Genomic DNA, 26,970 nt, shown 5'->3' on the forward strand with positions numbered 1-26,970 from the left:
CCTGACCCCAGCCCGCTCCGAGCCCCTTCGCCTACGCCGCGACGGGCGGTGCCGAGGCCTCTCCCTCCGGGCGCCTCGGTCGCGCTCAGCCGCCTCCCAAACCGGGGGACTCTTTTCTGGCGGAGGGATTCGGCGTGACGGGTCATCCGGTCTCACAGAAATTATAAAATTTTTAAGGCTTTTTTTTTTTTCCACGGGGAGGCGCGCGGCGCAAATAAATATAAATAAAACCCACCCCTGGGGGGTGAAGATAATATTTTTTGGTCTTCCTTAGGCAGACCTCCCCGGATGTAGCGCCGGGGGGGGCGGGAGAGGCCCGCTGTTCGGTTTGCGGCGGGCGGTGATGGCCGCGGAGCGGCGGCGGCGGGCGGCTGCCGAGCTGTACAGCCGCCTCCTCCGGTGGGTCTCGGCCCCCCGCGGGCGCGGGACGGCGTCTGCCTGCCTTGAGGGGCCGCTCTGCTGAGGGAGGGTGGCTGGGGCGGGGGTGCCGAGCGGGGCCCTGGCTTGTGGGGAGGCTGCTGAGGCTCTGCAGTTAAGCTTACTGTTTAATGAGGAATGAAGAGGAAAAAACTTTATGTAGCTTAACTTTTTATTTTCTTTCAGAATATATGAAGAAGGAAGGGAAAGTACGCCCGAACACCCCTGTCTCTTTGAGGTAAATACATATGTGAAAATACAGTCACATAACCTGAGTCTGTATGTTTAAAACGCGCAGGCACTGATCAACAGCTGAGATATGTGCGGGGATATCACGTCAAAAGAAAAGTTCACCTCAGCAATACCTGTTTAGATCTACTTTTACCTCAGGACAGAGAAGCAGACCTGGGTATCAGAGTGCCGCCTTCCCGGGGCCAGCGCCAGCCTTCACCTCCCCCCTCATACCTGCATTCCACCTGATTTTTTGCACCTGTTAACAGTTGACTTGTTTAAAATGGTTGTAAGGATCAAGTACAGGCGAGAGCCTTATGGGGTGGGGGTCGTGTGAAGTGCAGAAGGTGGGTGAGACCGTATGGGGCTGCTGGGAGGGGAGGAAAGAGCTGCCACAGCAGCTGCCCTTCTCGGCAGCAGTCTGACTGTGGTCAGGTAGTATTTTTATGCTTCAAACTTGCAGTCTCTAATGGCACGTGTTTTATCTAAGTACTTTTATGGGGAGTGGGATATGTGTGTGAAAATAGCAATTGTTTCTAATGGCTTTTGGAACATAGGAAAGGCTGGAGGAAAATCTCTGGTGCTATTTAGCTGTACTAATCTTGGGATTTACAGAAGTTTGATAGTAGTTTGAAAATAAAATCAGGTGATTATTTAAATATACTGTAATGTGAAAAACAGACTAGATATGAAGAATCAAGCAATACTTCTCTGTGAGTGTGGAAAAGCCTAAGTAAAGATTGATATTCTTTCATTCTCGAGAACAGGCTTGAGTTATTTTCTGTCTCCAAACAGCATTTAGAGCTCTCACAAGACATTCAGAGATGTGATCAATTGATATTTAATGTTACTTTAAACGTGGTCTCCATCTCAAGGATATCTGGTGACTGTAGTTGCTAATTGACAGCAATGATCCCTCATATCTTGGATTATCTGAAGCTTTGTTCATCGAACCAAACTTGCAGTTTCTCATAGAATCAACCTGTTAAAGATTCAGTTTTCTATGTTGGTTAGTTGAAAGTTGTTGCGTTGTCACAGTTGGTTTGATTCCACCTATGGCATGCAGTAACTGTTCTCCTGAAGTAAGAAAGCCTTAGATTTGTGAGTGGTTGCAATAGGGTTGGAAAACAGTTTGTGGAATTAGTTAATTTTGCAATTTCTGGTACAAAAAATTGCTGAAATGCAGCATTTATATGTCGTGTATTAAAAAGTTTTTAATTTTTTTTTTTTTTTAACCAGACTGATGTAGAGATCTGTTTGATTGGTGGTAGTCGCAAAAGTCCCATTGAAAGATTTTGGAATGGCAACAATATGATATATATTTTGCAGAAAGCAGTAAGTGTATATCTTAGTTGTTAATTTTTTAAATGTACTCTAGGCTTTTGAATTCCCATCACATATTTTCACATACCTTGCATTTTTTGACTTACCTATGCATTTCTCTAAAAGAGACACAATGAAGAAAGTGATGCAATGGAAAACTCAAAACCAGATGATGCTATTTATGGCTCTGAGCTTTTACCAAAGGAGAGTTCTGGACCAGTGGCTCTTTCTGTTAGAAGAGCAAAGTAAGTGTCAAAGGTCTGCCTACCCTTTTCAATGTAATTTTCCTTTGCAACTTTTGTGTCTCTTCCTAATATTCAGAACCTGTATTATTTTCAGTCCCCCAAAATTAAATTACTCATTAGTGTAGTGAGGCGATATGACCGTTTTTCATCCTGCAAAATGGCCTCCCCTGGTTAAAAGTGTTCCTAACAAAGTAGCTAAAGTCAAGGTACTGGAAAAGCACTTAAGCTGTGCCATTAGATTAATGGGACTGTCTGGGTGCAGGTGAGCAAAGAAAGCTTACTAAGACTTCAATGCTTGTTTTTGTAAGGCTTCTGTAAAAAAAAAAAAAATCTGATTGGGGTCATTGGCTGTTATTAAAATACCAAGGCATGGTACCAAAACATGGCGACTAGTTTAACTTACCCTTTTAATATGCTTAAAATGTAAAATTCAATTATGCTTTTAGAATCTTTAAATTAAGATATTATATGAAATATATCTCAGTTATGATATCTTACTTCTTTCTTTGTGACTTCCTTGTTCTACCTGTAAAAAGAGGATTATAATACTGTATTCTTTTTGTAAAATGATTTGATGTCTGCTAATGAAGCATGGTAGATAGGAGTTAAGTTTTATGTAAGGGATAGATTTAGCTACACTTGCTGGCATCTTTTTTTTTTTTTTTTCCTGTTCATACTTCTAGGCAGTTGATTTCCTTATATACAATGGTCCAAAATCCAAATATGACCCACTTGAACATAAGTGACCTGGTTGTGCTTCCTCCTCTCTGGATAAGGTGTGACGGTTCTGATCCTGAACATACTTGTTGGCTTGGAGCTGAGCCTCTCAAAGCTGGAAACAAAATTACAGGGATCAATTTTTATATGGTTACATGTGATGGTAAGGTTATATGTTACCCATAAAATTAAATAAGAAGGCTTAAAAATGTGGGAATATTGATGTAGCCATGCTATCTTTGTCCTTTGTGTGATGTTGGCTTGGTACTGCTCTATATTCCTTGTTTTAAAAAACGAGGGGGGGTGGGAGGGGAAGAGAGAGAAAAGAAAAATGTTTTTAACCCATGCTGTGTGGGGGCAATAACTTTTTAATGCACTTAATGCAACAGTATCTGTGCAGGTCCACCTTCACTCAGGTGCAATAACTTAGCAAATTTAAATTGCTACCATTCAACTCCTTATACAAGCACTGACTCTTACTAAACATTTATATGTTAACACCAGCTCTTATTATCAATAGGACAAATACAAGAAGAATGCCTGCTTTCTAAAGGACAATATGAGTTGTACTTGACCAAATGGAGTATTTGAGAATTAATTTTAAGTGCCAAATTTGAATTGTGTCAAATGATTTTTTTTTTTAATTTATTTTTTTGATTCTTACTTTTTTCCCTTCCTAGGTCCTACAGCTGATAAAACCTATTTTGCAAACCTGGAAGAGCTCAAAATGGCACATAAAATGAAGCATCATTCATCTATTGTAGGTTTTTACAGTCTGTCATGTCTTCAATCTAAGTTTAAAAACTCTGGTTTTGGATTTACGATACTGGTTTTGGGGTACTTTATAGATTCTACTTAGAAACTCACCTTAGTGTGATTCTATAGTATAATAGTCCCTTTTGAAGTAACATTTGAGTTCCCTATGTTGTAATGCATTTGTCTGATATTAGCCCTTTTTGTGTGTGTGTGTGGAATGCTTTTAAAATTATTTTGCATGCATACAAAACAATGAATGTTGTGGTTTTGTTCGTTGTTTTTTTTTTTTTTAATCTGTTTATTCTAGGTGGTGACAAAAGGATTTGCTCAGTATGAACTTATTAGAGCTGCTGTAATAGAGGACACTATTGTAGAATCTGAAAGCAATATATATGTTGATATTACATGGAATACTGTAGATAAGATTCTGGAGACACCCCCACTAGTTTCAGCTGCCACACTGGTAAGTCAAGAGGGAAAAAGCAAACAAACCCAAACTCTTTCCACAGTTTACATCATGAGTAGTGTAAAGGATAGAAAATTAGTTTGACTCGTGACATTTGTATTTATTGTTCTGTATATAAGCAACACAATGTGTTCATAATCTAAATTATAAATTATGCTAATATGCATTTCACTTATGAAAATTTTAGGACACTTGATTTCTAAAGTTTGAAACTGACATAAACTTCTGGAACTTTCAGAATATTACACTGGAGTCTGGGGACCCCAGAAGTCCTGTATATCAGCTATATAGAGAACTGCAGTTTCTCCTTGTAAGTATAAGTGAAGAATTCCAATTTCAGATTTACATGGAATGGTGATTTTATGTGTTAATAATTTACTTTATTTAAAACTTCATCAGATGTTTCAAAGATAACTTTAAGCTTTTATTTTAGAATAAAATTTGAGTTCAGTTTTAGGAATCTTAAATACAAGGAGAACAAAAGCTTATGAATGCCAAAGCCAGGAAATTCAAGAAGTTTCTAAATTCATGGTTACCTGTACAGAGAGAGATGTATGATTCTTGGAGAAGTTAACAACATTTTGAAGTATGACACATGCAGAACCTCAAATAAGAACTGATTTGTGTTGTTTTGATTTTCATGCTGCCTTTAGGCTTTGGCCGAAGGTTTGAAGACCAGTGTGACTGAGTGGCCTGAGCCATTAGAGTCTGAATCAGCTGTTGAACTGGTCCAGGAATTTCTCACTGGTAATTGCTGCTTGTTACATGTGGAGAGAGGGATGTCACCTTTCACAGAAATAAAAGGAAATTCCACATACAATTTTTAAAGTATTTGGTTTAGAGATGTTAATTTCTATGCTATAACTACCTGCAGAAAGTAGTTAAATAGGTTAGTCAGTACATCACTGTCATTTTTCTTTGTCCTAATATCTTGAATAAAAGTAATAATTGTTTCTTTATAAAATGACACAAATATGTTTAAAAAGCAGTTGAGAGAGTTCTGGATGCATCTTTCAAGTTTTGACATGCACATGAACTTCTAAACATGCTAAGTGTCTCTTTGGTGATGGAAAACGATCCTTTGATGACATCTTAAAATGAAGCATCCAAAATTACTGATTCCTTCTGAAAACTGCTGTGAAGAGTATGTGTCCTGTCAGAAGTTTAAGATATTAGGAAACAAATCTAAAAAGAGAATCAGATGTAGGAATGCATGAAGGAATTTTCAAATGCAACTGTAAATTTTTTTTTAGGTTGTAGATACAACTTGTTCAAAAGATAAATCAGACAAAAACTCTCTCTGACAAATCCATGTGGAAGAAAACCAGAGACACTTATTGGACCACCTTCTGCCCCTTACTGCCTCCACACTGGAACTTAAGTTTGTACTTAGATAATAGAATGTAGTAAAGTTATATGGGGAAAACATATAGCTTATAATAAAAAATGTTAAGAAATTATCTTTTCAGACTACATCCTTACTCAGTAAAAACAATTTTAAAATGGATAAATTCTGTCTATTAGCCATCTGGGCAGTGTATTTGTCAATTATGATGTGCCTGGGGATTTATACAATTGGTTTGATGATTTTTTTTTTCCCATAGCAGTGAAATTTATTTTTCTCCTCTGCTAGATTTAAAGAAGAAGCTGGATGGATATTGTATATCTGGAAGCAAGAATGAAACAGAGGTATATGCCATTTCCTTCCAATTGCTTTGTCATCTTGTTTCCCTTATAACTGTAGCTATTTCAAGTTTTGAATTGTGTATTATTTATGTACATATGTAAATACATAGACACAGAGATGTAAAGATAGATCTCTTGCTTTCTGTTTCTGCTGTGTAAAAATAATGGAAGAAGGCTTTACAGGCAAAATTAGGAATTCTATAGCTATCCTCTAATAGAAAGTCTATTAATTTTTACCTTCAGAAAACCTCCTTGGTTTTTTATTCTGAATGGTCTACCACTGTCCATGATACATATTTTTTATATAACTCAGTGGTGTGGAGCTATTTTGCTTTGCTTCTTTCCCTTCCTTTTCACTACCAAAAGCTTGCGACTGTGTAACTGTATTGTATCAGCTGCAATCCCACTCCCTTGTCTTAACTGTTGTCTGTCATCTCATAAAGCTATCAATCTCATGATGACCTAGTTTCTTCCAGGAGTTCTGACCTTTGTGCCATTGCATTCTATCATTAATTTGCTTTTCTTGCCTAATTTAATGATTTGGGGCCAACTTAATGGTATCAATTGGATATCTGTCCTATTTATCTAGAGGTTTATGATATTCTAAGGCAATGGAGAAATTCAAATTATAAAAATGTCTTCAGTTATACTAACATTTTTTCCCCTTTCAGCCTACAAGGAAAGGTTTGTATCTTTTTCCTATTGAGAGGGAAGCTGCATTTTGTTGATAAGCTAAAAATATAATGATTTCTGTATCAGCTAAACCAAAAATATTCAGGATCAGGATAACAGAAGTATAGTTCTCTGCTCTGAGAATCTATGTATGTATTAATTTTGGCATCCCAGGACACTGCTAGGTATACATACAGTTATTTAGACATCTGTGAGTTCAGTGTAGCGTAGGTCATATTCTGAGTTAGTACTTACTGGACTGTATTCTTGCTATTTACTAATGCTCCGTGCATCGTGCCATTGTAAGGTGAAAAGAACCATCTTGAGCTAAGGAGTTGGATTTTACTAGATAATCTGGTTGAGCTTTACTTGGCTATGATCAAAAGTCTTTCTGATAGTAGGCTTCACTTCCTGGTCCAAAGCTAGCAATTATCCAGTGTGATAATTCTGAAAAGAATTAGTCTCACTTTTAAATAAAAATAGGCTTCCAAATTACTATGCACTAGTAGTTTCTCTGAAGTAGTTTCCCTGGAAAAGGGGAAAAATTAGTGATGCACCCAATTCTGATCTCGAGAAAATTCTAATTCATAAGGTCTTTGAATCTTAGGCATCCTTTTTTACTTAAGACAAACAAACTCTTTCAGAAAATCAAATGTGACACAGCTGCAGTGGACAGTTCAATAAAATCAATCTTCAGTGAGCGAGGAGACCTGGATTTTGCTGAACAATTATGGTGCAAAATGAGAAGTAAGTGTATTGTGGGTTTTTGCCCCCCTCAATTCTATTCTCTGTATCTACTATACTGTATTGCTTTCTCAGTGAGATGAATATAAATTTCTCTGAGTTTTAAGGACTGACTGATCAGCTCTTCAGAAAATTATCAGCAGGCTTTTTCTAGAAGAGCTAATTTTAGGTATGTAAGATGATATACTTTCTTATGACATATAAAGGTAGACCAACATCTAGCAGGAGATACTATATTTCATTTTATTTGGTTGTAAAAGGTACTAAACAATCAGTAGTACTCATGTGCTCTAAAACTGAAAACTTTATAAAATTTTTGTCTTTCTAGATCTGAACGACAATTTTTAAGTTGATAAAGCTGCATACAAACATTTTCATTCTTGTAATACCACTCACAGTCCTTCAGTAAAATGCATTTTTATTTAATACTATTTTTTCAGATTACTAATTAACTTTTGTTAAGCTGTTCCAGAGATTATAACAACTCCTTTGTGTTTGAGGGATGGAGTTATGCAACTTTTAAATCCCTTTCATTCCTATTAGTGCAACCACTGTTGTGTTTGAATTGAAACTAGATAGCAAAAATGTACTGTGGTGACTGCAATCTATCCTGCTTCAGGGCAGTGTCAGCTGCACAATGTGTGGAGGCTTGTTTCTTGCTTAGGAAGCAGTTAGTTGAATAAATGGATACTAATAGTTCATATTGTAGATAGAAGCTGTTCAGTTAAATTTAAAAAATGTGTTGAGTTTCAGTGTACATAGAGAGAATGTAGCCAAAATGTATTACATGACAACCTGCTTCTGCCATGTGCTGTTCTCTAACAGTCATATGCAGTTCAGTGGTCTCTTGATTATTGTTTCTTTAGAATAATCCTTTTTAAAGTCATCATACGACAAACTTAACAAAAAGCAGTGTAATCTGTCATTTCAGCTATCATTCTTTACATGAGGAGTTTCATTCTTGCAAGTATGTGTTGGCCTGTTAATGATTTAACAGCTAGAGAGAGAGCCTGGATTGATAAAGAAAACATTGCATTTTTTTTTTCTTAAGGTGTCAGTTCCTATCAGGAGTTGATAGAATGTTTCACACTGGTCATAAAATCTCTGGAACATGGTGAGATACAGCCATGGGTATGTATTTGTATTTCACAATGAATGTTAAAATTTTGAGTTGTTTGAAGTAGAATATAGTTCTTGTCACTCAACTGCCCCTCATTTCTGTGTTGTATTGTTTTTTAAATTACTTTCATGTGTCACAGTTTGCCTCTGTTTCCACGGTGCTGTACTTCTAAACAACGGTTATGATGTTTTGTACACTGTTACATCACAAGAAATCTTTTCTAATTTTTAGATTCATCAAGGGAGTAGCAGTTTGCTAAGTAAATTGATTCAACAGTCTTATCATGGAAAGATAGAGGTTGTTTCCCTCAGTGGCATCATTCCAATTCAAATGCTCTTGGAGATTGGTTTGGATAAGATGAAGAAGGATTATGTCAGTTTTTTCATAGGTAAGTCTGGTATCTGTGAACGTTATTAGAAATTCAAGAGAAAAGGTATTCCATGCAGAAAATAATGATGATTTTGGAAACCTTGATCTCACTTCTGCTCCCATCTGCTGAAGTGCTGTTTCCAGCCTCCTTAGTAATTCTACTTTTCAGTTGTATATGGTTTCAGAATTAAAAAAATTAAATATAGCTTGCATAACCATGTATTTCTCTTTCAATTTGAAAAAAAGACTTTAGGTTGAACTTCAAGTAAAATAAATACCAGATTTATATAACTGTGGACTGTTTTATTTTCTTATCAGTTTGCTGTAGGTGAGAGAAATAAGACCCTTACGGTCTTTCTGTCTTTTTCCTTATGGTCTACATGGCTTAAAAGGAAATCAGGCAATGGTATTTATATGTAATAGCTGTGTTTGTACAGTCTGTAGTATTTAGAAAGGTATTTTTGATTATTCTTATATATTATAGTGGAAACAAGCTGGGGTGGAAAGATTTTTGTAAAGTACACTTTTTCTTGAAATGGTTGTGGCTTTGTTTTCAGTATTATAGCTTTATTTTCTTTCTGAATCTGTGGGAGGAGGGGTTTGTGTTTTACCATTGTTGCTACCCATTTCCTTTTCCTTCATCTCTTAGTTTCTTTTTTGCTTTGTCATCCTGTTTTCATTCTTTGTTTCAGTTGCTTTTTTATTATGTCCCAAGGAGGGTGGTTGTCTCAAAGTATGCAGTAGGGTTCTTCATTGTGCAGCCTTGGTAATAAATAAAATAATGCCTCTACCATGCCACTTTACGGGTTTTTTTTTCTCTTTTTGAATGAGTAATCATGTCAATAAATAACATCACTGTCCTAGTGACTTTGTGCTTTTCTTTAGTAGAATTTCCTGTTTGATTACCTGAATGTTGCTTATATTTCATCTGACACTATGTAGTAAATTTTAATTATTTCCCCCCCCCCCTCCCCCGTTCATTTCACAGGCCAGGAACTTGCAACATTAACCTACTTGGTGAGATGTGGGGGTTTTTGTGGTTTGGTTTTGGTTTTCTTTTTGTTTGGTTGGGGGTTTTTTTCCACTTCTGAAAGCAGTATAAAGTAGAGGACACTTAGCTGATGGTGGGAGGCAAGTCATATCATTCCTATAAGCTGAGAAACTGAATTGCAAATCGTGAGGATGGAACAATATACTGCAGAAATGTCATTATGTTGTTTCCCTATTCGTATATTATTTCCTAGGTATCTGATATGGGTCACTGTCAGGCAGGACAGTGAATCTTTGTTCATACTTTGTTCTGACTCTGCTGGGTCATTAAAATTTTGGCTTCTCAAAAGAAATGGGAAAATTATTTTAGTATACTGAGGATGTGTTGTGTGTCTGTAGAAACTGAGTGTCTAGTTAAGAGCAGAAGCTGTTTGCTGTTCCAGGATTACTTCATTTCCACATCAGTAGATCTACAAGAACAAGTTCATCGTGTTCAAAAGCTTCACCATATGCTGGAAATAATGGTCAGCTGCACAGTCTTACTTCAGTTTAAACATGAGAACCTCTTCCCTTTGACACAGTAATATTTCATTTTTACTTCTTGCTCTTCAAATTACAATAACAAGTAGATTCTCTTTGACAGTTGTAAAGAAACTCTTAAAAACAAACAAACAAACAAACAAACCAGTTCTCCCTAATGTTGATGATAGTGGGACTGCAGAATTAGCAGTTGGATCTTCCTGCTAAATTTTGCTTTGTGACTAAAATTAAAAACCAAAGGAAATCATAAAATATGAAAGCATAGTTAATTTTGCACAAAGTTTATGCAGTATTGCACAAGCATTTCTCCAAAGAAAGTTAGTAACTAGTTGTTTCTTTTTGTAGAATTTGCATGAAGTATTATAAGGAAAATCCTCTAAATGAGAAGCATGTGTTTCAACTGCCAATCAGACCAGCACTTGTCAAGAAGTTCTATCAAAAGTAAGAGAATCTTCAATCTTTGCAGCACTAAAATTCAGATGTCACTGAACACCTGACTGAATTTTGACATTTCTTGTTTATTCTATCAGTGATCACCCAGAAATATGGAAGGTGGACATAAGTAGTGGGCATGGACAGAAGGAGGTTAAAACAACATGGCAAGTTAGTACTAATCCTCCAGTTAAACATATGACATCAAACAATACAGGTAAGGAATATTTGTGGTGACGTGAAATAATGGAAGTACACAGTTCTAATAAATTCAGTTTTTATACTGGGTTCAGTGGATCTGAACTTTCTTGTATCTTCAGCAAAAGCAAAACAATGCTTTGGTTTTTATTAAAAGGGTGAGATGGTATTCATAGAATGTCAAAGATTTTCACAAAGTGGTGACTTTCCGCCTTCTCACCTTTGAGTTAGGTTTTTAGAGTTAAAATGACAGAATAGTTCCAAATATGAAATGACTGTTAAATAGTCTACAGAGTACCTTATAACTTATTTCTAAAATCTTTGCCAGTGTGTCTGAGAATGGGTTTGAAGAGAAATTTACCTGTTACTGAATGCTGGTCTCTAGTCAGAGAAGCAAGCAGGTGCTAAGGTGAGAAGACATGCCTTGCTGCAATCAAATGTAGAACAAGTGAAAAAGCATGAGAATGGGGAAGAATTAAGCATAAAGACTGAGTATAGAAATAATTTGCCTTTTTGGCATGAGGTGTGATGCTTTGGTAAAGCTTTCCTGTCATTCTCAGTTTTTGTCATGAAGTGCTCCTTTCAGTAAAACTGAAGTTTTGAAACCAGTTCTTGAAGCTGTTACGTGAACTAATCTCTACAATTTCTCTTTCCAAGAACAGTGACTAATCACATCTTCTTTTGTCTATGCAGGTCTCTTTTCTGATTCTACAGTTAATGGAAGCAGTGAAGAAAGAATGTATTTTATTACAATGGCTAAGTGCAGTCAGGTGCATTTCACATAAATGCATGTTACTTTACAGGCAGGCACTTGAAAGGTACAGTAAAGGGGAAAGTTGAGTATTATCTGTGTTCCAACAGTATATTTAGAAATGCTGTATGATTTGAAGAACAGTACATCTTACCTAGTTATTTGCTTTAGTGTGCTTGAAGTGTGACGTACACAGCCATAATTCATGTGTACGCATCTAGTTTGTTTATAAATGTTGTGCAATTATGAATGTACAGTATAATTATTTTGAAAATATAGTAGATATTTTTGTTTGTGTATTTACAAACATTCAATAAAGTACTGCACTTTGGGGTTTTAAATTTTATTTTTATTCATTAAGAATGCAATCAGACACTGTTCAAAATGTGAATTAGCTTAACCCAACAAAACAAGCAATACTGTAATGTTTTCCTGGTTGTCAAGTGACATTTCATCATCCAGATATATTTGGAAAGCTGTTCATCCAGGACATTGTGAATATCTGACAATTTGATTTTCTTTGCCTCCATGTTTATGTTTTGGAATATTCTTGCATATACTTCTCTCTCTTCTTCAGATTCATTTTTTCTCTCAGTGCAAAGTGAATTATTTTAACAGTGTTGTCTTGTATGCTTTTGCATAATTTTCTTGGAAAAAAAATGTTCAATATAATTGGCTGGGCATAATCATTTAAATATGTTGGGATGACAGTTGCATATGTTCTTATGTTGATTAGATAGTGTATGTAACATCTTGGTAGTGTAATTTTAAACAATTACATAGTGTAGTATATGCTGATTAAATAATTTGAGACAAACGTTCTGCATAAAAAACTATTAACTATTGATAAGAATAAGGAAACCCCCAATATTCATGCTTTTAAAAAACTATAACTTTCTATTATTTCTGGTTTCTCCTCAGTAAATCTTATTTCTTATCTCTTTCCTAATATTACATCTTAATAACTATCAGTTTAATAGTTAGCCTTTGAAGAGAAGCCAAGGTCCTTTTTTGGATTTATGTACTGCTACTCTGCATTCAGTATATGCACATGCCGTGCTGAAAATATAGTGCAAGCTAAATAGGAAACTTGTTTGTTGCTTTGCTTCAGAGGAATAATTTCAAGCACAACAGGAGGACAAACATAGCCAGATGTCCGTATTCTGGAACAAATTTTTAATCATGTACTTAACTTGTTCCTACCTGCAGTAGAAGTGAATCTGAGGTGGAATATTACATTCTGGAAGTGCTTGGATTACTTACAATACACATTTCTGTGTGTAATATATTATAAAGTTATATGAGGCAAACCTCGTTCCCTGTAATCAAAACTAGAGAGATAGGAGTCCTTGGTTTAAATCTGACCCAGCAGTTGTCATCTTTGATTAATCACTTCAAGTAATTTTTCTCCACACCTGAATAATAAGATGTATATTATCCTAACTTTTAGACATGAATAATAAAGTAATGTTTAAGCAGTGCTCTTGGAATATTTCAGTCCTTTTCTATTTTAAAATTATGTGTCTGTCTCTCTTCAAATAGCAGTTACATGCTAATTAAAAGACTATTGATGAACAGACTGAAACCAGCATTTGCAAGCAGCTTTTAATCACTTGAAATTTGTACTGTCAAGATTTGAATCACTTTAATCTTAGCTAACTATTTTTCTGGTGAACAAAATGTATAGTATTTTCCAAAATAAGAAGAAACATAAAATCTGCTACTTAAAATTAGTAGAAAGTAATGCAGAAAGAAAATGTACTTCGGGTTTTGATTTAAAAAAATTAAATTATGTTTTGGCAATTGAATAGGAAAAACTATAAAAGTGCTAGGTGGATAGGTAAAGTAATATTTCTTTACAGTGGTGTAAAAAGGGGCATCTGTGGTTAACTAATATAACAAAGCAATTGCATTTTATTTATTATGCAAAATGAAGATATGTGTAAGCTTGCAATTTTAACTATGATTTCGAAGGTAGAATATTAGTAGGACAATACTGATGAGTATGCAGAGCGTGAAAACTGTAGGAAGAACAATCTCTGTCACCATTTCCATGTGAGTAATCAGGGAATCTAAAATTTGAGAAATGAGTAATATGTAAGAAATTCAGTCTTCTGGAGTATACTAATTGTTAACTTAAAGTTAACATAGATTAAGGATTTTTTAAGATTTATGGCTAAAATTATTTTTTTAAATGTTGGTATTGGCATAAACAGCACACAAAAAATTTCGTAAGTCTGCAAAAGCTGGAGCAAATCCATGACAGTTTTCCTTCTCTTTCTTTTTTCCTTTCTAATGTAAATTTTTTAAAGATATGTCAGTGCTCAAAGGGCTGCAAAAATTGTGTTATTATGAATTAGCTTCAGTGCATTAGCAGTATTCTACTGTTCCTTTGATTTTTATTCCTCCCACCCCAAGGGAAGGGTAGAAAAGAAAACTGTCAAAGAGAAATCCTTGGGAAGCACTTTAGCCTTTTTATGATTGTTTTGTAGCTCTTTGAAAATTAAATGGGTTTTATTCTGTAGAATTTTATTCCACAGATAAGCCTCAAAGAGTTCAGTAAACACAGTTAATTCACATGGAACATATAACTTGGCAGTTGAAGCTAAGTAGGGTAAACTTAGGATGACTGCTTTGACGTTTTCTACAATATGGAATTTATCTCATCCTTCTTATGAGGCTTTATAATACTTATTTCATCTTTCTTAAAAGTTTCAGAAATCCACTGCGGTAGACTATTCTCCTAGTTCAGGAATTATGAAGGGTCCTGAATTACACTGGGAAGTTCTTAAGTGAGATGGATTAGGCTGGCACTGTGGAAACTGCAGGCAAAGCCGTCTGTATTATGTATTCTTGAGTAGCTGCTCTAAGTTGTGCTGTTGTGAGCTTTGTTACCAGGAGTATGAAAGCAGAAACGTGGCTTAACACTACCTTAGGCTAGTACTTAGCCCATTTTTTTTAATAGTTTCCTTTTATGTAAAAGTCAAACATTTACAGATTTTCTGTCTGCATGGTTGTCTTGATTTGTCTGGGTTTGTTTTATGTTTGAAAGAGCATTTAGCCCTTTCATTATTTTAAGGAGAATACTGTCATCCCTAGCCTTAATTTTAAATCCTAATTCTTTCAGTTTGTGTATTCCACTAACATCCAAAGTTGATCCATTTAGCTACAGTGATTTTAGTTAGAGAGAGTAAATAAAGACATTTTTCTTTAGGGGCTTGTTGTATATGAAAGCTGTTGTGCTTCCAGGGAGAAAATACCTTTTAGGACCTGCTAGTAGTAGTATTCAGAGAAATATAAAATCTGAAAGTTACATAACATGCTTTTATAAAACAAAACAGAAGACACATAATTACCTGTAGCAAGGAGTTGGTGTGTGGTAGAGCAAGTGTCCATGGCCTTCTGATACCAATTTTCCACCTGAGAAGGTTGACATATAGCAGTTCTACTAGACTGTAATATTCTGTCTCATTCACAGCAGCTTATTCTCTGCCCCTGAACATTTGTCCACTACAATTGACTTAACTATTTTATTCTGTCAACACATAATTTTCTGAAAGTTTCTTTGTGTCTTTGTGATTTTTATTGCAATATATTTTTTTATAGTTAATTGTTTAATAAAAGTTTAAAAAGCACATAATATATTCCATGTTATTTTCCAATAAGGTAGCACATATGTGTAATTTTCTGCCTAGAAATGTGACAGAGGACTGGTAACTTCTGATTCAGAATTTTTGATCACATCAGTAAGACCAATTAGATTTCATGAAATGCTTTAGAAACAGTAGTTGAGGCCATTTCCACTTTCTCTGTCTCTGGAGGCCTGTGTATTTAACACATCCCTAATTTACAGAACCAAAGTGTCGTTTCAACTACTGTATTCATGCAGGTTGTTTCATGAAATTCAATGTGATATTTGCCTATATATCGGAAGAAAAAAGAATAAAATCAGCAACTGACATCACCTCTCTTTGATTTGGGAATCCATTTGCGCTGATAATCTTTTTATAATAGTCAGCAGATGCCTTTGGGTATCGTGGTTTGTTCTTATTTTTAAAATCAATGTGATAAAATCCAAATCTTTCAGAGAAGCCTTTGTTCCATTCAAATTTATCCAGCAGTGACCAGGCAGTATAACCTTTGACATTAACACCATCGTTTAGAGCTGTAAACAGAATATAAATTATTATGTTAAGCGTGTTGCCTATGTTTATCGTCCTTAAAATATGGTTCTGTAGGTATTTTGTTTTATACCAGAAAGAAATGGGAGGGGGGATGAGGACAGAAAAATGGCAAAGTATAAAGTAATTAGGATCCTTTGGCAATGTTATTTTTAGCTTAGAGGTACTAGAGCTTTATAAGAATGGTAATTCGGTGCAATTTCTCCTTTCTAAAAGTGGAAACTGATGATTATTACAGTATTAAATCTCATGTAGGTTACTGTATTTATTAGGATCAGTAAGTTTGGCTAGGTTGTCATTTTTGTGAAAATTTATTAGCCTAGTTTGCTGTTCATTTTGATTGGTGAATATTTATTTCTCTATGATGTAAATTACAAGAGTAAAAAATAATCAGAAGGTGAAAATGCTCAAAAAGCTCATGCACTAAAAAAATGTTTTTTAAAGTTACCTTTCAGTATTTCATTAATATATCCTTTCAGATACTCTATCCGCCATTCATCACACAGTTGAGTACACTGTACCTTTTCAGAAACTCCATTCTCTGTCACATAAATGAGAGGGTTCCCATACTGTGTCTGCAAACAAAGAGATGTTTGGACTGGTTCATGTAAACAAAATCATCTTATTTTGACAGAACAGGAGATTCTTAGTAAAATGTATTAAAAGCAATTTTCTAGATTTACTTAAAGTTACCTTTAGTAAGAAAAATGTATAACTAGGAATTTAACTATGTTTTTTATTTTAAAATTACTGAATTCTATAGTCTTCTGAACTGAAATTAAGGTGGGTTTTTTGGCAAAGAAACTTTCCAGTATGACAAGACTATAGAGATGGAACTGTTGAAAATCTAAAATAGTTTAAGTGCAGCTTCTGCATCTAACCAGGCAATTTTGTTTACTTCCTTTTAAAGATTTACTCTGTAATCACCTTAATGAAGTTGAGTAATCTTCTGAATCCCCATGGCACAGAATATAACCATTTTGGTCCTGGAGCTGGCCATTTTGGGTCCACCAGTTCAGCCAAATCATGGTCAGTGTGGTAACTGGACACTTGTAGAAAGGGAAAGCTCTTCTGTAGAACATAACGAGTAGTAAAATGACCTATTCCCAGGAAATCCGATGTGCCTTTAATATAGGTTTTCTCTTGCACTGAGAAAGTTGGTAATCTTGATGTCCCCAGGCCCTGCTGGGCACTCTTCCTACCTATCAAAATAATTATAGGAAACATACTTCTGAGGAGCATAGAAGCTTGTTTTCTTTCCCTCACCAACAATAAATATGGTTTTCCTGAAGTTAGCATAGAGGACAGTTTAGTTTGTTTGCTTTTAAGATGAAATAATCTTTCATCCTTTTAGTTTGGAGAAGTAAGTTGGGTACAATAAGTTGGGTACCATACATGGAGAATAGAGTGAATTAAAGTTTTTTTTCCAAAGAGTATCATAAATGTCCAAAGAGAGCTTGGAAACATAACATGACAGGAACAGAAGTGCTTTGCTGCTGGATACATTGCCTATCTTCTTCATTCTGTGAAACAAAGATAGTGGAACCCTGTAGAAATGCAAGCTTTAGTGATGAAAAACTGCTGGTTCTTTGTCCTTAGGTGGAAAATCCAGAAAAATACTTAACAACTCCCTGTCTTGGTTAGGCCACTAAAAATGGACTATGACTGAAAAGTGAGGTAGTTGTTTCCTTTCCAGTTTGGAGCACTCAGATGTGCAACTGTTGGGCTCAACAGCAGCTCAACTTTTTAGTTCTAGTATGTCCCCAGTTGCTCAGGAGCTGTGTCTAGCCCCATGGGCCCTTCATTGCTTAGCCTTGTCTCACCTGTGTCCTCGTATTTGACTAAACTACATGTTGGTCAGGGGCTATTCTGTTGTAATATTCTGTGTGTAATTTATTCATGTTATAGTCAGTTCCTGGGGCTTACCTACATAATTCTTCATAATTTCTGGATAGTCTCCTCTGTAAATTGGATTTGCAAACCATCCCAGATGAAACTGTATATATCTTTCAGCAGCGTCTCTATCTGTTTGGCTGTGTGGATCAACAGGTTCACCCCAGCCACTAGTTAGGGAAATTCCAACCATACCTTAAAACACAAAGTGACAATTCTGCAGTTTATGCATAATCTTTAAGTCCTTAATATAAATAGAAGCATAATTACAGAATGAATCCTTATTACCTTGCTGCTCACTACGCCATGTGTTATTGTAAGAGTGCCATACCTTTGCATGAGTCTGTAAGTTTAAAAAAAAAAATTATATGCACATTTTAATCTGTTATGCTATGGTCAGTATAGAAAACTAGTGAAGATCAAGAGCAGTTTTTGCACTAAGGTGTGTCTGAAAATATCACTTAATTTCTTTATGTATATTATGGAAGCTTTCATTTCGCATAAGATGTCAAAAAAACATTTATGCAAGATTCCTTCCCTAAATTCTGGGAGGTTCCCATGAAGGTAATACGCAGCATTCAGTATAGTGTTCTGTCTGGTGTCTCCAGTCTTTGAATGTCTTTGCCTAATTTATTCAGGCAAGTGAAAGTTTACTTTTATGACAGCTAGCCTTACTGAAGTCACTTGAAAAATTCAAGTTCATTTCAACAGGTCAGGATTTTACTCCTTGTTTCTAGAGTAACCTGAATATTTTCTTATTCAACCAGTTCATACTGTAAGAGACACTTAAATTATAGGGACAAATTTAAGTTGTTGCAACAGTGTCACATCAAGCACCTAGAATTTCATGCTACACCTGAATATGCATTGGTAGTTTAAAACCAGGTGATAATTTCAAAGTGCTAGTTGGAAATGACATTGTTGCAAAGCTTTATTTCTGTTTAAAGAGCAGAATCCAAAAAAACTTAATCAGTCTGCTAAATATTCTTAATTCACACATAATTTAAAGCACAATTTTAGTTTTACTTTAATTATATGGTGTGCTGCTTTGTATGCTCCACATCCACCGAGCTTCAGTCCTGGTGCATGTTCTCCTGTTTCATAACCCTTTTCAGCAACTGCCTACAAACATACATACAGTTAGTTATTCTCTGAACAGCAGAGCTAATGCATTTGCTGCCATCCTACGGACTTGGATCCTGTGCTCTTCTGCATGGTCTGTCTCAATCTCTCGATCCTCTCTAGTCCCCTTTTTCCTTCCCCTCCTCTTGGCTCCCATCTACTACCCTGCTCTTTGGTTGATAATATGCCATGGCTTGTTGGAAGCAATGTGTTGGTGACTAACATTAGTGGACTGACTGGCCAGCTTGCTGTTCCCTCATGAAACACATGAAGGGCAAGTTGTAACTGCCTTTCTGATTTCTGTGCCTCTTGCCTCTCCAGCTGATGATTTTTCAAAACTTCACTGGAATTTCACATCTTAAAACTCTGCACTTGCGTGGAATCTGGCCACTGAGATTTTTGGGCACAAAGATTAATGGCATAACTCTCTCCCTTTCCCTCTCCCTCTCCAATTTTTAACCTACTTCCCTGTAGTATCACTTCCACAGAATTTTGGTAACAGAACTCTAATGGGAGTGACTGGAAAGAAAGCATTGATAACTTACCCAAGGATTACTAAAAGTAATCCAATGTTTCACGCGATCGCCAAACTTCTCAAAACACAGATTTGCATAATCGTTAAAATAATTTATCATGCTTATATTTTGCCAGCCACCGTACTTTTCTTGGAGAACCTTCATAAATAAGAATTTGAAGAATCAATAATGTTATTTAAAGGTCAGCTGCCTATTAAGAAAGACTTTTATTTATATTTCAGTAGCTCAGAAGGAGTTTTTTTGAAACTTCAATGTATATAAACTGCATTGTATATAACACAAATAGAAAATAATTATAAGGACACTTAAAAGCATGCAGGCATCTTTAAACATTTTTCTAAAGTACACATAGTCATTAAACTTAGGAGATTTATTTCTATCAGAAGCATTTGTATAAGACATTTCACTAATTTAAATATTGTCTAACCTGTGGAAGATCCCAGTGGTAGAGGCTCACGATAGGGGTAATATTGTTTTCCAGAAGACTATTAATTGTATCATTGTAGAACTGTATTCCCTTCTCATTCAATTGCTCTGCTGATGAAATGCAGAGACAAAAAATTACCTGGGTTCTTTTTCAAATAACTGTAAGAATAGAAATCTAAAACTTTAACCAAATAATTTTACATCACAATGATGGGTGTACTGTAATGGATGTGTAATGGTTAAACTCTGTTCTGGAGATAAAGAAACAGAACTCTATTTAACAGTAATGTTAAACTATGGTATACTCATGAGTAAAATTACTTGCCTACCTATACTGGTAAGAATATGGTGAAATGTTATGCTTACTTTTGATGCCAGTGGGCATAATCCGAGGCCATGAGATAGAGAATAGATAGTGATTAACTTTCAGCTCCTTCAGTAACTGAATGTCATCCTGTGAAAAGAAAATCCAACTAACATATCTCAAGTCCAAGCAGAATAACTCTTCAGTTACTCATCTGTCTTAAATAGTACTGAATGCAGAAAATCTATAGAAGAGTTGCACAAAAGAGGATTCTATCAGTTATTTTCTGCATTTGCTCTGAGATGATGGCTCTTTCTACTTGTATACTTCCTTTTAACCATTTTTTTTTCTTGGCTCTCTAAAGAAGTCCTGTAATGTTTTGTGTTAACAGCTATGGAAACTGAATGTTTTCACCATCAAGTAGAGGACAGAAAAATGAGTTGAGGTATTCTGCAACAGTTATATTTATGTCAGAATTTGTAATGGGCATGTTTTAAAAAATAACATAAGCCTGTAAATCTTGGCCTCAAACATTTCAACGTAGGCACAAAAACATGATTATGCAGGCTTTCATTTACCGTCTCATTCTGGAGTTAGCACAAAGAATAAACTCGGTATAAATACGTGTTCTTTTTCTAAGAAATCGTGCATCTTCAATATTGCACGAAATTTGAAATTGATGGTATATGAGCCAATGCAAAGAGAATTCTGCTGATGAAAGCAAATAGAGAGAGTGCTTTTATGTGAAGAGGACCATCTAACTGAACACATACAATCAAGTTTTAGAAAGTATCTCAAAACACAAGCCCACAGTAATGAGTAAATGTTGAAATGCTATCATTTGTACCTGAATCCTCTCTGAAAAATAGGTCATGTGATCATCATGTCAATCTCTTCTAATGCAACAGCCCCATGAGCCTCAGAGTTCCAACCTCTCTATAGGTTTTTATTAAGCTGTTTTTTCAAGCTTTGACTTGTTTGAGAGAGATCAAATTAAATTTGTCCTGCATTTTCCCATTTTAGGATAGTAAGGCATATTAGTTTCTTTCCTCTTAGTTCTTGCTGAGACCTCTAGTTCTCCCTTGGATTTCATGTATGTGGAAAAACCTCAGTGGAATATAACTTTTATCTAATAAGTTGGAATTCCAATTATGTAATATTGGTTTATCACAGTCATTTGGATTCTTCTTGCTGTCTATCTGTCTTTTCTCCAGGACAGTAATTCTAAAATTGGTTTTGATAGTTTTAAGCTTGGAAACATATTGCTAATAGAGCTGCATTGATTATTTATTTGTTATCCATTCAAAAAAAATTGAAAACGTTCAGACTGACTTTTAAAGCAGCTGATAGTTTTATTATTCTTAAAATATACATAGAAAACCTTTAAAGCTGCTCAAACACGCACAAAAAGATGTTAATTTTATTCAAAGTTCAAATGTCTTCATTGTTGTTGTTCTACCTAAGCATTTAGACTTCCCACAAAATCTAGAATATTTCTTTGGACACAAAAATCCTGAAAAACTGAGACGTGTTTGGGAAGTACTGTGGTATTATTGATTCTATAAGATTATTAGGAAAGAGGATTTTAATGAGCTCATTAATAATACCATCCCTTGGCTTCCTATGTTAAATAAGCCTATAGAGCAACTGAAGCATTTCATCTTTACTGTTATTTCAAAATGGGAAATCAGTATCATGAAATGGCTCCAGAATGTTTCTAGAGGGATAGTTCCTCTTTAATGGTACCTTAACTTTGTAGTAGCCATCACATGCTGAATCTCCTGTTTCATTTCTAAACACTTTCCCTTTTTTGTGAGTAAAAGCATCCCAGATACTTGGTCCTTTCCCATCCTTGTCCCAGGCCCCTTCAGTCTGGTATGCCGAACTTCCAACACCCCATAAAAAACCTAAAGGTAAAAAGAAGTGAGTTAAAATTTAAACATTTTCCTGCAAAACCAGTCTTCATACTAAATTTTCATATGAGAAAGTAATTGATACACCTTCACAGCTGCATAGCTTGATGTGAAATGTGCATGACTGCATGCCTACTGAACAAGAGACCAATGTTTTCTACATGAAACTTTATCGGTGCATAAAAAGGGACTATGAAAATGTGGTATAGACTAAAGGTATCCTTTTCTGATGCACTGAAAAGGGGATCTAATTCTTTCATATATTAAGCCTCATTACCATTATTTTACAGTGATGAGGCAGTGCGTTGATAGCATGGCAGAAATGTCTTACTGTAAGAAAAAATCAGGTTCCCACATCATTTCTGCCTGCTGGTTTTTATGGGTTTTTTAGCAACTACAAGTTTAGCTATTGTTATGTAAAATACATAGAAAGATTCTGGATTATTTTCCTAGTATTATACAAAAGGACATGATTAACCCGTTTCACAAGCCACTTAAAAACTTGAGCATGAAAAGAAATCAGTGTCTATATCTTTTTAGTTTTAATTTTTGTTGAATGAAATGTGTGAGCGTGTATAAATATATGCTGAAGAAGGGACAAGGTTTCATGAAGTATTACTGAAGAGTGAATTAGATGATACTAAACAGCTTGAAACAAACCCAGCACAATTATTTCACTCATGTTCATTTCTTAAGTTAGCTGCATAACAAAGAATATTTTTAGTTTATAATTCTTCATTAGTTGTAGATAATTTATGAAAAAAGAGTTCTCAGATGTGATTTGTTATACTGTGCATCTTATTCAATCACAGACAGGAAAGGGAGATCTAGATGTGAAATATTAATCTATTAGCATTTACTCTGAGATTACTGTTTTAAGTGACCATATGAAGTGTGCAGGGTTATGTGAATCCTTATATATCCAGAGCTAGGTGCAGAAGATGATATTAGGTATTCATTCTGCAAGAGCCTGAATTTTTGTTTCTGCCATTTCCGTAGAAGGACAAGGAAAACCTTTTGGTAGCTTGCTTGTGCAAACACATATGTAGATCTAGAGCATTATAAAACGCACAATTAACTGTAATTCAAAAGTACCAGCTGGAAAAGTGCCATAATAGAAAGAGCCAGGATTATTCTTTGTCCACTGGAAATCCTCAGCTGTATTCAGCCGTATTATCGGCACAAGCATATACCATATTCTCAAAATGTAACTCTTCATCGCTGTTAATTTGATCACTGCAAAGTGTTGTCTGCAAGTTCCCACCTGATAAAATAGAAGAGCATTGTCAAGTATTGCCACTCTACAAAGGAGGCTTAGGGTGATCAAAAGGGAAAAGCTTATTTTTTTCTGCTGAATGGGTATGATTTTCATTGAAGGCTAAAAGCAGTGCTTCGGCTAAGTGGAAGATGCAGTTAAGCTTCTGGCAGGGTGATGAAAATGAGAGAAGAATGAAGTGCGAAACTGTAACTATTAGAAGCACTCCTTGCATATTTTCCATAATGTTACTTATCTTTACTATATTCTAAAAGTCTCTTTGTTGGTAGCTATTTTGTTCTGGATTTCAAACTGTGCCACCAGTGTCAGTAAATAAAACCCTGCAAACTGATTATGAGTGGGAGCAAGAAATGAAAGTGAGTATGCTGCTAGCATCTTGCCACCTAAATAGGTAATGGAAGCAAACCTTGTGGAAGTTGGGAAGGAAAATTAATACTTGCAATTGTTGGTGTTTTAATAACTACAGTTTTATCTTGATGATGTCCCTTTATCCAGTTCCAGCATCAATTTAAAATGCTACTATGTATGCACTATATTTTTAACTGCTAAATCAGGTTAAACTATTGGTGGGATGACCAATTTTAACCATCTTAAAGTTTCAGAAAGACTTTGTAGAACAACACTATTTCCCCCAAATTTATACAGTTCCCAAAGGGTCTGTTTTACATTTCTGAGCCTCTGTTGGTGAATTTGAAGATGGGGTTAGAAAATGAGGAAAAGTAGAACAAATATCTTATGAAAAATAATCATATTTTGCATTGGAGCATTGTATAAAAGGTAAATACATCTGGAGCTTTGAAAAGCAAACTTGCATTACAGGATTGGACATGTACACTAAGCCAACCAACAATCAGTTGGACTGTTTATGTGCAACACAGCATTTAACAGCCTCCCAAGAGCAGGTAAATTAAGGTCTGAAAATACCACATCCTTGCCTGCCTGTACAAAAGCAGCCTTGCTGCCGTCCTTCTGCAATATGCAAGAAGGGGACTGCATTTTACACAGCATCTCTTCTCATCAGCTCCTCTTGCACAGCCCTGGGGCAAGTGACAGAATGAGGGTGGAAAAACCACCTTCAGAATCAGGTGACCTGTGGTGAGCCCACTGTGTGCTCCTTCACCTTCTGTTAGGAGATGTCAGTAATGGGAGACACTGGCTAAACAGAACTAAGCAACAGTTTATTTCTGACTTACTTTTTACCATGATTTTGTAGCATCTGTCTCCTGCATGTAAAAATTTAGGACCTGTGGCAAAGCCTGGTGGGAATCTGCATTGACTTCCCTGGACTGTAGGTCAAGCCTCTAGTGATCTGTGATACCAGATCCAAACAGCCTGTGTAGTACCTGTGTTGCTTATAGATTGGGTCCTGACCAAAATGAAACAGCAAGTTTGGCTAAAAACAAAAGGTGAAGGAACTACTTTTCAGAACATGTAATAAATGTATGACCTCAGAGACCTCTCATTCTTTTGCGCTTATTAAAGAGCATTCCATATGTCCTAATTAACGCAGGAACTGCACAACTAGTTTGGGAAAATGTATCTGCTTCAACATCAAAGGCCTTTTGCCTTGGATTAAAAGAATCTTCACCTCTGCATTTCTAATGTGAACATTTAGATTGCAAGGGGGTAGGCGGAAAGAGCAGACTACAACCGTTCAAAAAAATCACAGGGTTTAAATACTCTATAAATTAATATAAAAGGTTGCAAATACATGTGATTTTATTTAGACATTGACAGCCAAATCTAGCTCTTCAGCCTAGTTGGTAAGTTAGTTTAAATTCAGCGTTACCCTTCATATTCTTGTTAGCAATGATTGACAGTCCTGTGAAAAGAAGCAAGGAGAACAGAAAATGTGTTCTGCGAGGTATATCATTGGTTTCTGTAGCTGAGGCATTAACCCTATGGGAATAGGACTGTATGCTTTTGCAGGGGTGCTGATATTTCTGTTCCAAAGTTAGAGCAAAGCTTTAATAACATTTTAGGGTGTTTATTGCAGTTTTAGACATTTGTAACTATCTGATTCGTATTTTGGGTAACTCATTTGGAGCTAGGAATAACAGTTGAATCAAAATCAGTATATCTTTTCACTCTTTGGCCTGATAACCGTATTAGAAAGTATTTCAGTATTTTAAGAATTGCTCAAGCACAAGAAACACATTTTTAAACAAACATGATTTTACAACACCCTGTATTGAAGAAAATAGTCTTATTTTGCGCACAGTTCATTATGGAATATTTTATCAATTAACTTTCTTTTCAAATTAATACATGCTTTTTGGAATTCTTCATGGCTCTGTTTTTCTGACACATACCTTGACAAATATAGTAGAAGAAACAGCTATTTGAATAGTGCAAACACGTTCATCAAGTTTAGACTGTAAAGCTGATACTGTAAAACACCCTTTTGACTCTCTTGTTCTCTAGCAGCTGTATTACCTTCTACCCTGATTATAGATTGAGTTATTTTAATTTTCTCCCATTTCTGGCTTACCTGGTGTTCTTCGCAATGGATGTGTTGCAACTGGGAGATTCCTCTGAACTGCCAGAAATTTACCAGGGCATTCAGAATAAATTTACTTTCATGGAATAATTGCATACAATTAATCCAACTGTCACAAAAACTCGGGAGAAACATCTAGTTGAAAACAGCATTTTGTTCACTTACAGCCAAAACAAAAAGGAACAATCCTTTTGTATTCACAGTCAATGCTGCAGGAAAAGTTTTAGCTTAACCATACGAATCTTTTAGCAATGAGGTATTTTCCTTTGTAAGCAAAATTAGCTTTGCGAGTGATCTATACATTCATACATAATTGTACTTGGTCTTGAATAGGGTATTTGTAGACATTTTTCTCTTGATGCAAATGTCTGTATCCTAGATGATATTTGGCAGGGAGATCTTGCTGGGAGATTTTGTGAGGCCGAGGGTTTTGTTTTTACGTGGCATAATTTTGAATCAGATATTCAGGATGTAGTCTTAAAAAATAATATGCTTTTTCTTTCCTCTTGTGTCTAGAGGAATTCCTTAAGGTGATGTCTTTTCCTTATGGTGATGTCTTTGTGGAAGAAACAACTCTCCCAGTCTTGGACCTCAGCTGTTCAGCTTGAGCTATAGCTGTTCATTCTTTTAGTTCTGTGAGTTATCATTCAGTCCCCCCTCATAGATAGTATGCATTGAAAAGACTGTGAAATGAGCAAACCCATTGCTAGGGCTTGCTGGGCTGAAATCATGTGGTTTCAGACATTGCTGCTCATCTGGCTTTCAGGAATGAAAAGCCTTTCTCTGCTGAGAGAGAAGGGAATGAGCCTCCCAGGAGGAGCAGCGAAGATAACTATGGCTCCTGTCCGGGAGGCCTGAGATGCTGCAGAGGGAGGCTCTGGACAACACTGATACAAAAAGATGGGTAACCTTTCACCCATCCACCCAACGGAAAGGGGATCTGTAAGTAAAGGGAGTCTTGTAGGGGAAGCAGAAAAACCACCAGCTCTCTTGGCCCTAGGTAGTTGGGTGATTTTCTCCCCGCTGCAGTGCACCCACGTAGTTGCCTGACACTTCGGCTTTCTGTGGGTGGGTGACTCATGACCGTGGAACCTGCTATTCTATGCCTTTGAAGCTATACAGTTTGTAAGCAAATTCACATTAATTTATTTATTTAGCTACT

The 26,970-nt window shown here is 35.8% G+C and overlaps 2 protein-coding genes across 5 annotated transcripts; one reads left to right on the forward strand and one right to left on the reverse strand.

Annotated features, from left to right (window-relative positions):
* Position 1: 1 nt before the first annotated feature.
* ZWILCH (zwilch kinetochore protein) lies at positions 2-15,618 on the forward strand. Of its 4 annotated transcripts, XM_069798632.1 has the most exons (18): positions 249-399; positions 604-655; positions 1,888-1,983; positions 2,098-2,216; positions 2,900-3,096; positions 3,614-3,693; positions 3,997-4,152; positions 4,394-4,465; positions 4,809-4,902; positions 5,789-5,844; positions 7,158-7,260; positions 8,309-8,388; positions 8,609-8,765; positions 9,735-9,763; positions 10,180-10,316; positions 10,622-10,717; positions 10,807-10,925; positions 11,600-15,618. In XM_069798632.1, the coding sequence occupies exons 1-18, from the start codon at positions 344-346 to the stop codon at positions 11,689-11,691; spliced, it is 1,791 nt and encodes a 596-aa protein (XP_069654733.1). In that variant the 5' UTR covers positions 249-343; the 3' UTR covers positions 11,692-15,618. The 4 variants fall into 4 exon arrangements, with proteins under 4 accessions (XP_069654736.1, XP_069654732.1, XP_069654733.1 ...); XM_069798635.1 differs by lacking the exons at positions 249-399; positions 9,735-9,763 and adding an exon at positions 2-141 and having other exon boundaries at positions 10,136-10,316; XM_069798631.1 differs by lacking the exon at positions 9,735-9,763 and having other exon boundaries at positions 248-399; positions 10,136-10,316.
* On the reverse strand, positions 13,614-23,424 carry LCTL (lactase like). Its single transcript, XM_009927527.2, has 13 exons — positions 23,128-23,424; positions 21,866-22,026; positions 20,182-20,269; positions 19,817-19,923; positions 19,399-19,527; positions 18,758-18,853; positions 18,020-18,074; positions 17,765-17,926; positions 16,766-17,040; positions 16,287-16,413; positions 15,623-15,822; positions 15,014-15,077; positions 13,614-13,729 (listed from the first exon to the last, which is right to left on the reverse strand). The coding sequence occupies exons 1-13, from the start codon at positions 23,402-23,404 to the stop codon at positions 13,614-13,616; spliced, it is 1,857 nt and encodes a 618-aa protein (XP_009925829.2). The 5' UTR covers positions 23,405-23,424.
* Between the last annotated feature and the right edge of the window lie 3,546 nt (positions 23,425-26,970).

The sequence above is a fragment of the Haliaeetus albicilla genome, chromosome 12 (assembly GCF_947461875.1).
Source record: "Haliaeetus albicilla chromosome 12, bHalAlb1.1, whole genome shotgun sequence".
NCBI classification, from domain to species: domain Eukaryota; kingdom Metazoa; phylum Chordata; class Aves; order Accipitriformes; family Accipitridae; genus Haliaeetus; species Haliaeetus albicilla.

Excerpts from the sequence above, each read along its gene's own strand:
- LCTL (XM_009927527.2), bottom strand. The coding sequence starts at position 23,404 with ATGAAAATCATACCCATTCAGCAGAAAAAAATAAGCTTTTCCCTTTTG. Across the intron at positions 22,027-23,127 it reads TTATGGCACTTTTCCAGCTG|GTTTTTTATGGGGTGTTGGA; the intron begins GTACTTTTGAAT and ends TTTTACCTTTAG. Across the intron at positions 18,854-19,398 it reads TTACTTTTAGTAATCCTTGG|GCAGTTGCTGAAAAGGGTTA; the intron begins GTAAGTTATCAA and ends GTATGTTTGTAG.
- ZWILCH (XM_069798631.1), top strand. The coding sequence starts at position 344 with ATGGCCGCGGAGCGGCGGCGGCGGGCGGCTGCCGAGCTGTACAGCCGC. Across the intron at positions 4,466-4,808 it reads GAGAACTGCAGTTTCTCCTT|GCTTTGGCCGAAGGTTTGAA; the intron begins GTAAGTATAAGT and ends TGCTGCCTTTAG. Across the intron at positions 10,926-11,599 it reads TATGACATCAAACAATACAG|GTCTCTTTTCTGATTCTACA; the intron begins GTAAGGAATATT and ends TTGTCTATGCAG.